This window comes from Leucoraja erinacea, chromosome 2 (assembly GCF_028641065.1).
Source record: "Leucoraja erinacea ecotype New England chromosome 2, Leri_hhj_1, whole genome shotgun sequence".
Taxonomy (NCBI): Eukaryota; Metazoa; Chordata; class Chondrichthyes; order Rajiformes; family Rajidae; genus Leucoraja; species Leucoraja erinaceus.
Genome location: NC_073378.1, coordinates 15,479,779 through 15,497,361, shown reverse-complemented (window position 1 = coordinate 15,497,361; position 17,583 = coordinate 15,479,779). Strand labels below are relative to the sequence as shown.

General features: G+C 40.6%; 1 protein-coding gene across 1 annotated transcript in view; it reads right to left on the bottom strand.

Moving 5' to 3' along the window:
• Positions 1-7,039: 7,039 nt before the first annotated feature.
• The window catches only part of odad2 (outer dynein arm docking complex subunit 2), a 308,719-nt gene continuing 298,175 nt past the window's right edge, over positions 7,040-17,583 (bottom strand). The window contains exon 20 of the mRNA XM_055651852.1: positions 7,040-7,526. Within this exon, the coding sequence (XP_055507827.1) occupies positions 7,413-7,526 (114 nt within the window). The 3' untranslated portion in view covers positions 7,040-7,412. The remainder of the gene's footprint in view (positions 7,527-17,583) is intronic.

The window sequence follows — 17,583 nt, the reverse complement described above, 5'->3', positions numbered from 1 at the left end:
AGTTTGGCGCCAAACGCGAGCTTTGGTGTGCAGACGACATCCTGGAAAAAATGGCCGGTTTTCAGAGTTTTTCGGTTTCCGGAACACCGGATAAAAGGTTGTGCACCTGTAATTATATGCTTTAATTTCAGGTCATCCAAGTTAGATTATTTTATATTTGTTTCAGAATGGTTCAATCTATGATAACTGAAAATTTCATTCAGTTCTCTTAATTTTTAAGAAGGTTATGTGCTTTTGACTGTCCACGATCACAGCTTTTGTGTTATGTCCATAGAAAATCAATAGGGAACAAGACGCTAATTTCCGAGTATGAAAATGGCCATAACTTTTTTATTACTTGAGATATGAAAGTGAATTAGGTGTCAAATTAAACTTATTGTTATGCTTTATCTGATGGGATAAATTGCAGACTTGATTTTTTAAATCTCAAAATTTTGTAACATTGCTAGGCTCTGCCTCATGACCCTTAGGGTCCAGTGTCTTTGCTTATTTTCCTTTAACATCATTAGTAATTTTCTGTTTGCTTCATCAAGCAGCACATGATGTTGTGAACAGAGACTTTTCGATAGTACATGGATATGGAGGGAATGGAGGCATATGTATTATATACAGGCATATAAGAGATTATTTTGGCATCATGTTTCAGCCCAGACATAGTGGGCCAAAGAGCTTGGTCCTGTGCTGTACTGTTATGTGTTGAACATCCCACATCTGCTTGGCTGATAGTGCAAGTCGCTGCCAGACAAATGCAGGCAATGGAATCTCATCTCTAGCAGAGAACACTGGTGTTTGCCACTACCTTTTCAATCATTTAGTGGCTCTCTTTGCATCTGCACTCAAGATAATATAGCTGGAAATCACATCGATGTGAGCAGCCATGGGAGCAGGGTCCATTCCTTAAAGCACAGAACATGATCAGTAAATGACGACCACAATCTGTGCTCTGAAGTGCTCCCGATGACGAATGTGCATAGAACTGTCACAAACTATAATGAAATACTTCTGTTAACTCCCCGCAAGCTGAACATTGAAGAGATTGTGGGATGTTCTATATGGGTGGAGGAATGTAATCAATGACTATCAATGATGACAATCATATTTATTGAAACTAGGGTAGGTTAAATTATTTATGTGCAAATTCAATGGTTTGGCAGTGTTTTAAATGCAGCGGTGAAAAATCACATTGGGAGTGACTGAAGTGATCTGCTGGAACCATTTGGAATGTCATGAGTGGGAAGTTCAGAATCATGGTGGGCTTTACTTCCATGAAGAGAGCAGTCCTGGCACAAGGTAGAGTCTTAGAGGTATACAACATAGAAACAGGCCTTTCGACTACCTTGTCCATGCCAAACAAATTGGCATATTGCACAGGTCCCATTTGCTTACATTTAGCCCTTAGCCCTCTAATCCTTTCCTAACCATAAATATGCTCAAATGTATTTTAAAAGGTCTTTCTGTCACTTATCACAATGATCACATTTTTTGAAAACCTGAACACATTGTTCCTCAGAGATATCCAGGTAAGATGTGTAGGCTTCTTGATGTTAGGCATGTCTTTAGCTCCTGAGAATCCTCCCATGCATTTAATGACATCTCCAGAAATAGTGTGCTACCTGCAGTGCTATTATTGAGACATTAGTGCATGTGCATGCCAGCAGCTGAGTGCATGAGAAAGCATCGTTAGTTTTAGCATACTCTCTGGACATGAGAAGGTGTTTGATCAAGCTGCAGTCTGGTTGCTGTCCAAACAGGTCACCTGACGGCAGAAATCTCCCTCTGCAAGAGAAAGAAACTAGCTAGTATGTCATATACCTGCTGTTCACAGTGGTCGTAGGTTGCGCTTTTGAGCTCCAATTTATGTTAGGAAAGTAACAAGCATCATTATACTGTATAGTCATCTGATGTTAGGATAAAGTCTAATACATTAATGTGAATAACATCCAGAAATGGTGAGTACAATTTCCCCGCGGGCACCTTTTCATCCAGAAATGATTGCTGCCAAAATCTATTCTAGGTAAAACTGATCACTGCATGATAAGCACAAAACAAATAAACAAGTACAAGCTCATGTGATTCTGGGCGGTTGCCCCAAACAGCAGGGGCATTGTCTACTACTCTTCAATACTGAGGAATACATTTTAGCATTATTCTTATTCTGCTGGCATGGATAATATATACGTTTTTACACACTTTTTCCATTTCTGCTGTTATTTAAAAACAATCTTTTCATCCATGCAAGAATATAATTTGACCAACAATTGTAATCCTGATCCTTTAGAATGACTATTGAAAATTAAAAACATACTAAAGTGGGTGATATTGTAGATCGTGAAGATGGTTGTCAAAAATTGCAGTGCGATCATGATCGGTTGGACATCTGGGCTGTGGAATGGTTGATGGAATTTAATACAGAGAAATGTGAGATGTTGTATTTTAGGGAAGTGTAACAATGGCAGGACCTACACAGTTATTATAGTAGGGCTCTGGGGAGTGTTGTAGAGCAGAGGAATCTAGGAGTGCACATAGAAACATAGAAATTAGGTGCAGGAGTAGGCCATTTGGCCCTTCGAGCCTGCACCGCCATTCAATATGATCATGGCTGATCATCCAACTCAGTATCCCGTACCTGCCTTCTCTCCACAAGGGCCACATCTAACTCCCTCTGAAATATAACCAATGAACTGGCCTCAACTACCCTCTGTGGCAGAGTTCCAGAGATTCACCACTCTCTGTGTGAAAAAAGTTCTTCTCATCTCAGTTTTAAAGGATTTCCCCCTTATCCTTAAGCTGTGACCCCTTGTCCTGGACTTCCCCAACATCGGGAGCAATCTTCCTGCATCTAGCCTGTCCAAACCCTTAAGAATTTTGTACGTTTCTATAAGATCCCCTCTCAATCTCCTAAATTCTAGAGAGTATAAACCAAGTCTATCCAGTCTTTCTTCATAAGACAGTCCTGACATCCCAGGAATCAGTCTGGTGAACCGTCTCTGCACTCCCTCTATGGCAATAATGTCCTTCCTCAGATTTGGATACATGGTTCCTTGAAAGTGGTGTCACGGGTAGATAGGGTGGTCAAAAAGGCTTTGACTTTCATCAGTCAGAGTATTGAGTAAGAAGTTGGGAGGTCATGTTACAGTTATGTAAAACATTGGTGAGACCACAAGTACACATGGATAGGATAGGTTAATGAGATATGGGCCAAATACAGGCAGGTGGGACTAGTGTAGATGGGCCATGTTGGTCAGTGTGGGCAAGTTGAGCCGAAGGGCCTGTTTCCATGCTGGACTCGTTGACATGTAAATTCATTTCTGGAGTAGTATTCATGCCACCATTCCAAAAATGATTACTAATCATGAGGTATAATCTAATTAATTATTCCAATGTAATTATAATGATATGGTAATATAAAGAGCCATAAGGAAGAAAACTGCTGCACTAAAATGGACATCAGTCATAAAAATCTTGAGAAAATTGGAGAAAACTGGCACTTCTGATAATTTTGTTGCTTGCTTGTGCTGAAATGGACCAGGTTGCTCTGGATTCACCATTTGTGATCCTGGCTCACCACTTACTTTTTAAAGATGTGAAGGGCCAAAGAAGCTGACTCCCAAAGACACAAGAGACTTCCAACAAGACTGACCTACCTGTGAGCACCAAATATGTGGATACATATCTTTCTAAACGTTTTTAAATGCCTGAGATATTTATAAAGTATTCTACTTTGGGATATGTCAAATCAGGGCACGACTAACATGGTAAATGGTAGAGACCCGAAGAGTGTTGCAGAGCTGAGAGACCTGAGAGGTGCATGGTTCCCTATGTGGCAAATCAGGTGGACAGTGTGGTGAAGGTGGTGCTTGGCATGCTTGCCAAGTTGTGTACGAAAGTTGACACATTACCATGCAGCTGCACAAGTCGTTGGTGAGACCACAAGGGCAGCCCAGTGGGGCAGCGGTAGATTTACTGCCTTACAGCGTCAGAGACCCGGATTCAATCCTGACTATGGGTACTGTCTATGTGGAGTTTGCATGTTCTCCCTGTGACCGCATGATTTTGCCCCAGGTGCTCCGGTGTCCTCTAAAGACGTGCAGGTTTGTAGGTTAATTGGCTTCTGTAAGTTGTCGCAAGTGTGTGGAATAGAACTAGTGTACCGGTGATCGTTGGTCGGCAAAGACTTAGTGGTCAAATTCTCCACACTGTATCTCTAAAACAAAAACTAAATACTGTGTGTAGTTCTGGTTGCCCTGCTATATAAAGGATATCTTTAAGTTAGAAAAGATGCAGAAGAGATCTTACCTGGATGTTACCTGAGCTTGAGGGCTTGAGTTATAGGGAAAGGTTGGACAGGCGGGACTTTTTTCTCGAGGCTGAGGGGTGACCTTTTTGTGGTGTACAATCTCATGAGAGGCATAGATAATGTCTTTTTCCAGGGTAGAGGAATCTAAAATTAGATTGCATGGGCTTCAGGAAATTAAAGAGGTACCTCGGGGGCAACAATTTCAATCAGTGGGGAGTCTTTATGGAATGAGTTGTCAGAGGAATTTTTCAAAACAAATACAATTACAACTGTTCAAAGACATTTGCGCAGATAATTGGCATGGAAGGGTTTAGAGGTGTATGGGCCAAATGCAGGCAAATGGGACTAGCCCAGTATGTCAGCTTAGTTGCTTTGGACAAGTGGGGCGAAGGGACTGTTTTTGTGCTGTACAACTCTGTCAATAGATTGAAATGATCGAATCAAGTAAAAACTATGAACAAATTTTGAATTTAAATGAAACAAGTCAAACTGAAACACAAACAAATGTTTAAAAATAATAAGTGAAGTAATTGAAGCATCTTTCTCCACACAGTCAGTGAGACTATCCATTTAATTTGCTAGCCTTCTCTGGCACAAACTGATAGTTGGATATAAAGTGCAACCAGGCTCTCTACTGAATATATTGCAACTTCACCGCTGGGATCAATGGGGAATCCATCAATAGAGTGGACAGCCAGATGCACAGAAGTCTAATACGTGCTAACGCCCTTAGGAACTGCTGGTAATCAGTCAGCCCGATTCAGGCCAATACGTGCATATGTATTATAGTTGGCAAAATGTTTCAGTATTGACTTACAACCAAAGTTTTAAACCTGATCTTGAAGATTTAATAGAACATTATAAGCATACTTTTGTCTCCATCAAAACTTCACATTTTGTAAAGCTGGCCAAAAGAACCATATTCTTGTATTTTTTATGTCAGATGTGGCATTTTCTGTTAATAAATCAAGGCAGTAGTATTATAAGTAACAAACCACAGCAATCAATTTTGGGTTTCCACTGCAAATGTCTAGAAAAGGAAAGTGTGCAGTGACTAAATATAAAGGGTTCTTTTTACATCTGTTTACAACTGTTTCAGTTACCACAGACAGAAACATATTTTGTTCAGAAATATAAACATGTAATCATATGTAATGGAAATCCGAAATATAATTTTGTACTTTACACTGACCAAACTATTTATTAGGCTAGCCGTTCCAAATTCTGTTTTACAAATTGGAAGGCATTTATTATAATTGTTTGAAGTTGAAACTAATATGTTTGTTTTCATATACTGTCCAATAAGCTAATTTTAGATTAATTACCAGCAGGCAACTCAATAAAACGACTCCTGTCTAGTATTCTGGTAATTTAGCTACAGAATATGCGTCGTCTCTCCATAGGGTACGTGTCTGCGTCCAATCCTCAGCTCACTCTTAAAACTAATTGCTTTCAATGGATGGATTAAACCAATTTCTGGCTCATTTGCTGAAAGAAATACTATAGGTACAGAGTGATCCTTCTTGGTGACAGGAGGGAAATAAACTTAGTTATAAACATGCTTCAATATGTGAGCTGGACATAGAGAAATACCGTGTTCAAAGTGCCAGCCATGACTTTCCAATGCAAAGGAGTAGGAAGACAGTGGGGAGTGGTAATCTTTTTACAAAAAGAGTGGCAGAAATGTGGGACTCATTGCTTGAGGAAGTGATGGAATCAGATACAACTACCCACGTTTAAGATAAATTTTGACAGGCACTTGAGAGGCAAGACATGGAAGGATATAGATCTAATGCAGGGATGTGAAATAAGTACAGATATGCATAAAGGTTGACATGGATGTGATGGTCAAACAGCCCATTTCTTTGTTTAGTTTAGTTTATTATTGTCATGTGTATCAAGGTACAGTGAAAAACTTTTGTTTTGCGTGCTATCCAGTCAAAGAAAAGACTATACATGAATACAATCAAGCCATCCACAGTATAAAGGATGTTAGTCGTGCCCTGATTTGACATACCAAAGGATAAAAGATACAACATTTAGTGCAAGATAAAGTATGGTTAAAGGTAGTTCATAGGTCTCCAATGAAGTAGATGGGAGGCTCGGACAGCACTCTAGCTGATGAGAGTACGGTTCAGTTGCCTGATAACCTTTGCTGTACAATTCTATAATTCACTTTGTGACTTTACAAGATGGGAATGTGAGATAAGATGCAATTTTTTTTTCTTGTTACCCAGCACACTTTGCAAACACTAAGGCAAATCCAACTCGATAACACCTTTTCCAGACCTTAATATTTTCCTTACAGTGCAGATGTATCCACAATAAAGCACATTCCAGCTTTAATATCAAATTTTGTTGCTCCTTTAAAAGTTTTTGCAACTCTTTACAACTGGAATATTTTTGCAAAATGCACTTTCTAGTAGCTGGCAACTGATTGGTTCCTCCCCTGTATAAACTGCAGATGTAATTAAGCAGCATTTAGTTACTTTGCTGGCAAAATGCACTTGTGAAATGTTTAAAAAAAATTGCAGGCTTTCAAATGATGCACCGATTAATCCCTGAGCAGTGAATCTTACAGATGTTTGGAGTTCTCAGTTACAGTAACACACTACCAGATGTGAAATCTTTGCTTCTGTATTCAGACTTCTCTTGTGGATTGCAATGGTGTAGCAGAGGAATTTCTTCTGATGATTTAGGTTATGCATGAAATAAATTACATAAGATAGCCTTAAATTATTACAGAGCCACACACAATGAAGATATTTATATTTTTATTTTATGGGAAAAATCTGCTGTCGGTAAATTCCCAATCATTTAGATCTTCAAGAAGAAACTGCTAGCATTTTTCTAACATCTAAAAACATTCTTTGTTTTTAAAAAGCAAAAACATATTTTAAACCTTCAGCAGCACTGTCATAGAATTCATTTATCTCCATGTGATTTTTCAGGAAATCAGAAACTGCTTTTGTGCTTCCATTGGCATCTGATTTATTTTAATTCCTGCAGAATGTCTTTCATGTACATTTAGCAGCTTAACTAAGTAAATCTTTCTTTTATTATACCTGCACAGGTAATCACTCCTGAGATAGGAAATGTGGAGTGCACACACGTTTCACTTGTAGCGGGCTTTCTCATTAGCCAGAGCGAGCCTACGGATATTTCCAATGCAACCGGCAGCAGCTTCCTGCAGAACCTCATCTGTGGATTCCATCAAATTCAAAAGGAGCTGTGAATAGTAAGAAGTCATGTAAGTCACTGATAATAGTCACATATGATTAAAGAAGAAGGAAAGCAGTATGTGAAGCAAAAAATGAAGCAAAATAGAAAAATACAAGTATAAGGCAGAGAGTCAACGTCACCAGCAGCAACATCGGCAGCAACATCACCTGGACAACGGGCCTTCATGATCAAGTCAAGAACCCTGCACTTACAACAACAACTGGAACTTGAAAATGGTGCCAAATCTGGCGACTGTGTATACTGTTTCAAGTGTACTGCTACTATACACTTGTACTATATTGAGATGCTTATCTAAGATATATCTAAATGCTTATGTACAATGATAGTTGTACTGAACTGTATACAAAAATGAATTTCACTGTACCTCAGTATATGTGACAATAAAGTACTATTGAACCATTGAATGAAAGAGAAATTACATCAGGAGTTTCCTTCACAGCGGTTCTAATGGAAACCAGAACATTTGTAGTTGCTTAACTTTACACCAAAAATGATAGTTTCTTGAATCAAAGATACCATGCTAAATTGAATCCGTTAGCAATGTCCTGTTTTCGTATTGTTACACTTTTTCAGCTGTGCCCTCTGTATATGGAATGTAGTCAAGGCTCACTCCTGTTTTTTTTTTAAATAATTCAACAAATGTTTTTGACTTTTTTGATGCATAGAGGGCACAGCTGAAAAAGTGTAACAATACGAAAACAGGATATTTTCTTTCAAAGGTGCACAAAAATGCTGGAGAAACTCAGCAGGTGCAGCAGCATCTATGGAGCGAAGGAAATAGGTAACGTTTCGGGCCGAAACCCTTCTTCAGACTGATAGGGAGTGGCGGGGAGAAGGAAGGAAAAAGGAGGAGGAGACAGCTCGAGGGCTAAGGAAGGGGAGGAGACAGCAAGGATTAACAAAATTGGGAGAATTCAATGTTCAGGCCACCGGATGCAGGCTCTCCAAGCGGAATATGAGATGCTGTTCCTCCAATTTCTGGTGTTGCTCACTCTGGCAATGGAGGAGACCCAGGACAGAGAGGTCGGATTGGGAATGGGAGGGGGAGTTGAAGTGCTGAGCCACCGGGAGGCCAGGTAGGTTCTTGCGGACTGAGCGGAGGTGTTCGGCGAAACGATCGCCCAACCTCCGCTTAGTCTCACTGATGTAGATCAGCTGACATCTAGAGCAGCGGATGCAGTAGATGAGGTTGGAAGAGATACAGGTGAACCTCTGTCGCACCTGGAACGACTGCTTGGGTCCTTGAATGGAGTCGAGGGGGGAGGTAAAGGGACAGGTGTTGCATTTCTTGCGGTTGCAATGGAAACTGCCTGGGGAGGGGGTGGTACGGGAGGGAAGGGAAGAATTGACAAGGGAGTTGCGGAGGGAGCGATCTTTGTGGAAGGCAGACATTGAGGGAGATGGGAAGATGTGGCGAGTGGTGGGGTCACATTGGAGGTGGCGGAAATGACGTAGGATTATTTGTTGTAATATTTTCTTTCAATATATTTGGAAGAATACAATGATCATATCTGGACAGCTTAAGTTATTGCTCTATACAGGTATAACTGAAAAGTTAAACTGGGGCATAATTGGATTATTTAGTCAGCACAGATCCATGCAAATTTTAAATCCATGGAATTTTAAATCAAACTTGAATTTTCTTAAGAAAGCTTGGTGGCATTATTCACACAAATGTTTAAGAAAAATGGTGCATTTGTTTAAAATATCTGAATCACCAGCAAAAGAATTGGAATATTTAACCTTATGTGCTCTTTGCTGGCGGGGCCGGCCTTAGGAGGTGCGGGGCCCAATTGGGAACAATTTTGGTGAGCCCCAGGTTCCCAGCCAAAGTCTGTAGAATCATAGAAATATAATTAAAGCCTATTATAGACTTTATATCTCTATGGTAGAATGGAAAGTAATCAAAATGTGCGCTTAAAAAGTGCATGCGAGTTAATGGACCAAAAAGATCTAAGCGACATTTTAATGTAAAATTGCATAATGTAAACCTACAAATAACAAACAAAATGTGTAGATCACCTCTGAAAAGTACATAGAGAGTAGATTGCTCTAGCGCGGGGCCCCTTTAGGCGCGGGGCCCAATTGGTCCAATTGGCTTAAGGCTGGCCCTGTTTGCTGGTTCTGGTGATTGGCAACTATAAAAGTCTACTTGGGAAATGACATATTTGTTGTTCCTACAGGTTTGGCATTTTGGTTCTTCATTTATTTTTTTCAGCTTTGTAGTTTGCTCGTTTTAACAGAACACAAAACAAATTTGCAGGTGACAAAGGATTCTGACAAAGCAGAATGACGTCCACTTTTGATTCACAAAGATAGTACAGCAGTGTATTTGAACAGTTCATAAAGGCAAAATCAGTGCATTATGAAATGTACAAATAATGACATTGTGCTATTAAATATTTTTAATATTCCCAAAGTAATTTATGTGGTGTCTCAGTGATATATTTAATTGAAATTATTTTACATAAAGAGACGAAAAAAGGGATGGTCACCTTGTTGAGAGTGTACTATAGCCCCCCAAATAGTCAATAGGAAGTAGAAGAACTAATATATCAGTAGATTACAGGCAGCTGCAGGTTTCATAGTAAGGGATTTTAACTTTCCCAATATTGACTGGGACTGTCATAGTGCAAAATGTTTAGACGGGACAGATATGATGATGAAAGTTTCCTCAGGTAATATGCAGAGGGCCCCACATGGGAGAGGGTAACGCTTGATCTGGGAAATTAGGAGGGGCAAATGGCTGAAGTGTCCATGGATGAGGCGTTTGGGACCAGTGACTACAGTTCTATTGGCTTTAAGGCAGTTATGGATAAAGACAGGGTGGGCCAAGGACGAGTTAAAATTCTTAAGACCCTGTCCCACTTTCCTGAGTTACTCACGAACTCTCCTGAGTTTTCTCCTTGATTCAAACTCAGATAATTATGGTAATAACCATTCGTAGGTACTCAGGCTATTTTTTTAAACTCATGGACATTTTTCAACAAGTTGAAAAAAAAAAACGTCCTGACTTACCTGATGCCCCGAGTTCCTACGGCTGGCATTACGAGCCACTACAAAACATCTACTTTCTTCTACGGGCTCCTACGAGCTCGCTACGGACATTACCCGACATTCCAAGGAAGCGAATGGTATGTTGTCTTTCATAGCAAGAGGATTTGAGTATAGGAGCAGGGAGGTTCTACTGCAGTTGTACAGGGTCTTGGTGAGACCACACCTGGAGTATTGCGTGCAGTTTTGGTCTCCAAATCTGAGGAAGGACATTATTGCCATAGAGGGAGTGCAGAGAAGGTTCACCAGACTGATTCCTGGGATGTCAGGACTGTCTTATGAAGAAAGACTGGATAGACTTGGTTTATACTCTCTAGAATTTAGGAGATTGAGAGGGGATCTTATAGAAACTTACAAAATTCTTAAGGGGTTGGACAGGCTAGATGCAGGAAGATTGTTCCCGATGTTGGGGAAGTCCAGGACAAGGGGTCACAGCTTAAGGATAAGGGGAAATCCTTTAAAACCGAGATGAGGAGAACCTTTTTCACACAGAGAGTGGTGAATCTCTGGAACTCTCTGCCACAGAGGGTAGTTGAGGCCAGTTCATTGGCTATATTTAAGAGGGAGTTAGATGTGGCCCTTGTGGCCAAGGGGATCAGAGGGTATGGAGAGAAGGCAGGTACGGGATACTGAGTTGGATGATCAGCCATGATCATATTAAATGGCGGTGCAGGCTCGAAGGGCCGAATGGCCTGCTCCTGCACCTATTTTCTATGTTTCTATGTTTCCCCGAGTTCGAATCAAGGAGAAAACTCGGGAGAGTTCGTGAGTAACTCTGAAAAGTGGGACAGGGTCTTAAATTGGGGCAAGGCCAACTTTGATGGTATGAGACAGGAACTTGCTCAAGTTGATTGAAGCAAGTTGTTTGCAGGAAAAGGAATATCCATGATATAGATAATGATAACGATTTAGATGAGGGAATTAAATGTGACATTGTGAGCTGCGATGAAGATGCTATGTGGCTGCAGGGTGTTGGATAGGTTGGGGTGAGTGGGCAGATGCATGGCACATGCAGTATAATGTGGATAAATGTGAGGTTATCCACTTTGGTGGTAAGAATAGGAAGGCAATTATTATCTGAATGGTGTCAGATTAGGAGAAGGGGAGGTGCAACAAGATCTGCGTGTGCTTGTACATCATTCACTGCAAGTAAGCATGCAGGTACAGCGGGCAGAGAAGAAACCAAATGGCATGTTGGCCTTCATTGCGAGAGGATTTGAGTTTAGGAGCAAGGAGGTCCTACTGCAGTTGTACAGGGTTCTGGTGAGACTGCACCTGGAGTATTGTGTGGTTAAAGGATTGAACAGGCTAGATACACAAATCTCCCAGGCCTGATCAGATATATCCAAGGACAATGTAGGAAGCTAGAGAAGAAATTGCAGGTGCCCTGGCTGAGATATATGAATCGTTAAATACAGGTGAGGTGCCAGGGGACTGGAAAATGACAAATGTTGTGCCTCTATTTAATAAGTATCATAGAGGGCTATGATAAGAAGGGCTAAAAGTGAATGCCTGGGAATTATAGGCCAGCAAGTCTAACATCTGTGGTCAGAAAGTTACTAGAGAATATTCTGAGAGACAAGATATACTGTACATGTATTTAGATAGTAGGCATGGCAATAAACGTGCAAGATCATGTGTTATGAATCTGATTGAACTTTTTGAAGATTTGACAAGATTATGCAGTAGGCTCCTCTAGAAGGTTAGATTGCATGGGATTCAAAGAGAACTAGTTGACTGGATAGAAAATTGGCTTCATGGAAGGAAGCAGAAGGTGATGCTGAAATGTTGTTTATCAGACTGGAGGCCTGTGACTAGTGGTGTGCCTCAAGGATTGGTGCTGGGCATATTGTGTGTGGTTTACATCAATAATTTGGATGAGAACGTACAAGGCATGATTAGTAAGTTTGCAGATGACACTAAAGTGAGTGGTATTGTAGATAGTGAAGATGGTTATCAAAGGTTACAGCAGGATGTTGATCAGTTGGGCAAGTGGTTAATGGAGTTTAATGCAGATAAATGTGAGATGCTTACATTGGATGTCCGAGGGGCCCTTGGTGCTCAGGTTCAGAGAGCTCAGTCACCCTCCAACCCCGGGCGGTCGTGGGGCGGGACTTGCGCTCAATCTGCCGGCACGCTGCTCTTTCGCAAGTCAGTCATGAAAAACATTTGTATCTTCCCTCTGTCCATGAGCAGCAGCGATGTTGGGGGGTTTTACCAGGTAAGAACATACGTGTTGCATGTGTTGGACTGCAGAAGGCTTGAGTGACTCAGTGCGTCACCTGCCTTGCGAGTGCATTGTGACATCATTCGGATGTGCTGTTGGAGCACTGGAGTGCCACTCCCTCCCGGAGCGGGCCGTCCTGCCTTGTGGCGTCATCCGTTTCCCCCCCCCCCCTAAAATTGGTGAGTTTTTGGGCTGTTTTTAATATTTCAACGATTAATAACCGGAAATATAGGCGGAAATGTGATGAGAAGATGTTTATCGCCACCACTGGGAAAATGTGAGTAGGATGTGTGAAAATGGGAAGGCTGTGGCCTAGCGTTTGGAAGAAGATAGGAATTAACCATTGACACAGAGCCACAAACCGAAGACTTTTAGTTATATAGAGATTGGGACGGGTACGTGGATAAAAAAGGTTTGAAGGGATATGGGATAAATTTAGGCAGGTGTGGCACTTTGGTCGGCAAGGGCAAGTTGGGCTGAAGGGCCTGTTTCGGTGTTGCATGATTCTATGACTAGAATCTTTTCATATTTTTATATATCAATAATGAAATAAATTGATGACAGTCTTGATTATCAGTCTATTAGTGCTGGGAAAAGGAATAAGTGTAACAATAGCTTATTATTTTTGCTACCAGAATAGGTTCAACAGTTTTTGGAATAGTTAACAACTTCTTGAATAATTTTCCACAACTAAATATTTTAAACAGGACAAGTAATATGGAAGGACCAGAATGTTTAAAAGATAAAATCATAACTGGAATGGATGCACAAAACTAAAATAATAAAACTAAAAACATATCTAACTGTTGAAGTGAAACATCAAGTTCAGTCATTATTTACATAACACATGATACGACTTATATTATATTTAGCCAACATTATCAGCCTTTAGCAGGCAATGGCATTTCTAAAACTTATTAAACTTTTGCTTTATCACATTAGGGATTGGATTTTTTTTTGTTTGGGGCATATTAATGACCACAGTGTTTTGATAGCCATTGACAATGCATTTCACTCATAGCTTTGATGTTGATGTTGTGGTTGTATGATGTGACAGATTTTAAAGAGGCCATCCACATTAATATGTAAATATTTCACACTATTCCCAGCAGAAGTTCAGATCGGAGAACTGATCTTTTAACGTAATTATGCCCTCTCGCTCAAAGCTTTTTTCCCACCATTAAAATATATTTCCTTATGATGATCATACCCCTTTGAAGCAGATGGGTAGAGTATTTCCACATTTAGACAATGAAGGGATGGAAATGTATTTCTGGATCAAGATAGTATGCAACGTGGAGGGGAAACAGCAATATAGTTTGTTGGAAGTGCTGTCACTCATTTATTTGCGAATTTTACAGCAGTTAACAGATTATTTAGGGCAACTAATAACTGTGTGTGTTGTCCATGGTAAGCATTGCAGTTAGTGGTAAAGTATGAATATTTAGGTGGATACAAGGCCAGCCATGTGGGCTGCCTTGTCCCGAATAACAGCAATGTTCTTGACTGTTGTTGGAGTTGCATTTATTAAGGCAAATGGGGAGTATACCATGTAGATGGTGGAAGGACATTGCTACGTCAGACAAATCACCTGCCACTGGATACCCACCCTCTGCCAATGCTATTGAATGTCAGTCACAGGCAGAGATGGTCACAGACTGGCATTTGTGAGGAGCAAATGTTGCTTGTCATTTATCTGGCCTCAATGCTGTATAGCTGTTACTGGATGGGTTCATTACTGGAGTCACGAGTCGTGGCGTCGGGTTCTGACCCAAAACATTGACGATCCCTTTGCCTCCACAGATGCTGCTGAAGTAATTGAGTTTCTTCAGCAGTTCGCTTTTGCTATGAACTATTCTATGCCGCCTTATTTGATCAACGAAGAAATACATTTTTGATGGGCAAATCTTTGCCTCTTGACAATGACTCAAACCCATTCTTCTGGTCATTAACATAAATCATCATTATACTCAGAAATAGATTGCTGCCAGAGGTGTCATCTGACAGTGTCATCATTGAGGCACCAATGGAATGGAATGTGTATCTCGGCAACTAAATATCTGATGGGCCTGTCCCACTTAGGCGATTTTTTGGGCGACTGCAGGAGACTATGCAGCCGCCACATGGTCGCCACATGTTCGCGGGTGGTAGCTAGGGAGTCGCCTTCATGGTCGTGAGGAGTTCCCTCATTCTGAGAACTAGTCGCGGCCTCATTATGGTCGCCGCGAATATTTCAACGTTGAAAAGTTAGCGGCGACTAGAATGAAGCCGCGATGGAGAGTAGCAATAATTCTTGTGCCATAGGTGGGTCGCCAGGAGGTCCTAGTGAGTTGCCAGGAGGTCGAAGGTTCTCGTAGGTTGTAGCCGGTGCTGACCGGTGAATTTCATTGGCTCATTGGGAAAAGAAATGTAAGCAGTAGCTTTCAGAACCAAGGATAACCGACTGGTAATGATAATGTCTGCTGAGCTTCACAGCCGTGTATCTCTGGCTTCTTAAAATTTGTCTCCACTTCTCCCCCCTCTCTCCCCCTTTCTCCCCATTTCTCTTTCAAAGGACTTAACATATATTGTGCTTTATAGCTTCTTAATTACAGCGCCAACCTTCCTGTTCCTCACGGTGTGTGTCTGTATCACATTGGCTTTGCACCGTGTGAAATTCACTCAGACAGCGCCACCCCCCCCCCCCCCCTGCTTGCCCTGTCCCCCGCCTGCATACCGGGCTGGTGAAGGAAGTGATGTGTTTGTGTGTGTGTGTTCCACTCTGACAGTCGCCGTTCCAGTTGCCGGTTTTTCAGGCGACTGCCAGCAACTTGACAGTCACCGGCAGTCGCCTGAAAAATCGCCTAAGTGGGACAGGCTCATAAAGAAAGCACTTTCTCCTAGTTTAAGCAAACTCTGTGAATGTTTGGAAAATATTTGAACAACCTGGTGTACCTGAGTGTCCCGGTGGAGGTGGAGTGCCACTTTAACTAGAAACAAATACAACAAGTGAGCATGGTGTATGCATAGTTGTAGATTGCATCTAACAGTTTCAATTTATGCATTTTGGAGAGGGAATGTGCATTGCATAATCTGTGATGTCAAGAGGCTTGCATCTGAAGTTGGAAAGTATCAGATGTGCTAAGGTGGATTACACACAAGCGTCCGTGCCAATTTCCCAATAGGAAATGATTGTTAGCACAACGTAACTTGGGTTTCCTCTCTTTTGTGTCAAATTAACTATTTAAAAAAATAGCACTAACAGATCAATTACCAGTCTGTGGGTGGCCAAAACAAGTTCCACTTAGAGTAATGACAACTGGCTAGTTACACCCCTAGTTCTTAACAGTACTGCTAAACATTCTGAATATTTTGAGGCAACCAGAAACATTAAAAATCTTGTAAAATAAAATATAAAAACAAAACAAAATAGTTGTTTAAAGAAACATAAAGAATTCAAAAAATACGTTTGAACTCTTCAACAAGTATAACATACAACTAATTAGATATTTTTTTTAAATAATGGAAAGATCTAAAAAAAGTTGTCTTAAACTGATAATCTCTCCAATGTCATTTCCTAAATTACCAGAGTCATACACAGTTTGTTTCTTCCACTAAGGGGAAGAGTGCTTGCACAACCTGGAATCTTCACTGCCTGGTGTGAGATGCAAGCTTATCTAATTAGGATGAGAAGAGAAGAGTGCAATGCAAGGGGGGTAATTGCCACAGAACTGTGCTAGAAATTAGAGCAAAATATGGTGATTTGTAATGACACAAGAGATGGCTGTTGCTGGAATCGAGTTAAAAGCAAAGTGCTGGAGAAGAACTGGCAACATCTGTGGAGGGAAGTGGACAGATGTTTTGGGACAGGACCCGAATTACTGATAACAAGGAAGATGTTTTAGATAGAAATAAATTAGATAGATGTCTCCAATAGTGAAGGAGAAATAATGTATTCAAAGTTAGGCAGTGTGCCCTGGAGAAGGACTTTGAGTCAAGTCAAGTCAACTTTATTTGTCACATACACATACAAGATGTGCAGTGAAATGAAAGTGGCAATGCCTGCGGATTGTGCAAAACTTTACAAAAGACACAACACAGCAGTAAATTATTACAGTAAATTAGTCCCTGCTGAGATTAGAGTTTACAGTCCTGATGGCCTGTGGGAAGAAACTCTGTCTCATCCTCTCTGTTTTCACAACATGACAGCAGAGGCGTTTGCCTGACCGTAGTGGCAGGAACAGTCCGTTGCTGGGGTAGTAGGGGTCCCCAATTGTGCTGTGGTGCTACCCCTTCTCCGTGGTTTAACAAAAATGGAGGCAGGTGCAAAGAAATAATTTTCAAAAGTTTCTATATTAAACCTATGGATAACACATACTACAACCAAAATTGCTGATGTTGGGGAGCGATGATAATGAAATAATACATCAGTGCTCCTGAGGTGCTAGTAATTTCACTCAAGAGGGTATTAATAACTTCTAAAATATTTTAGTAAGCCAATATTTAGTATTTTAGTAAGGTATTTTAGGAAAGTATGTAACGCAACCAAATTAAGTTCAAAAATTTGTTAATTAATTATTTGAGTAAATATTGTAAATGTTTTCAAGTTATGCATCAACAGAGTGTGATTCTTATTATTGAATGTAGTAAACTAGTGCCCAGCATGTGGAATCCATTTGTGATTCTGCTTTCTTAGACGGTAAACAACTTTTCAAAGTAACAAACTTTACAGATTTTCTGTTGCAGTATTCAAATAATTAACCTTTGCTGTTCCATTTCTCTA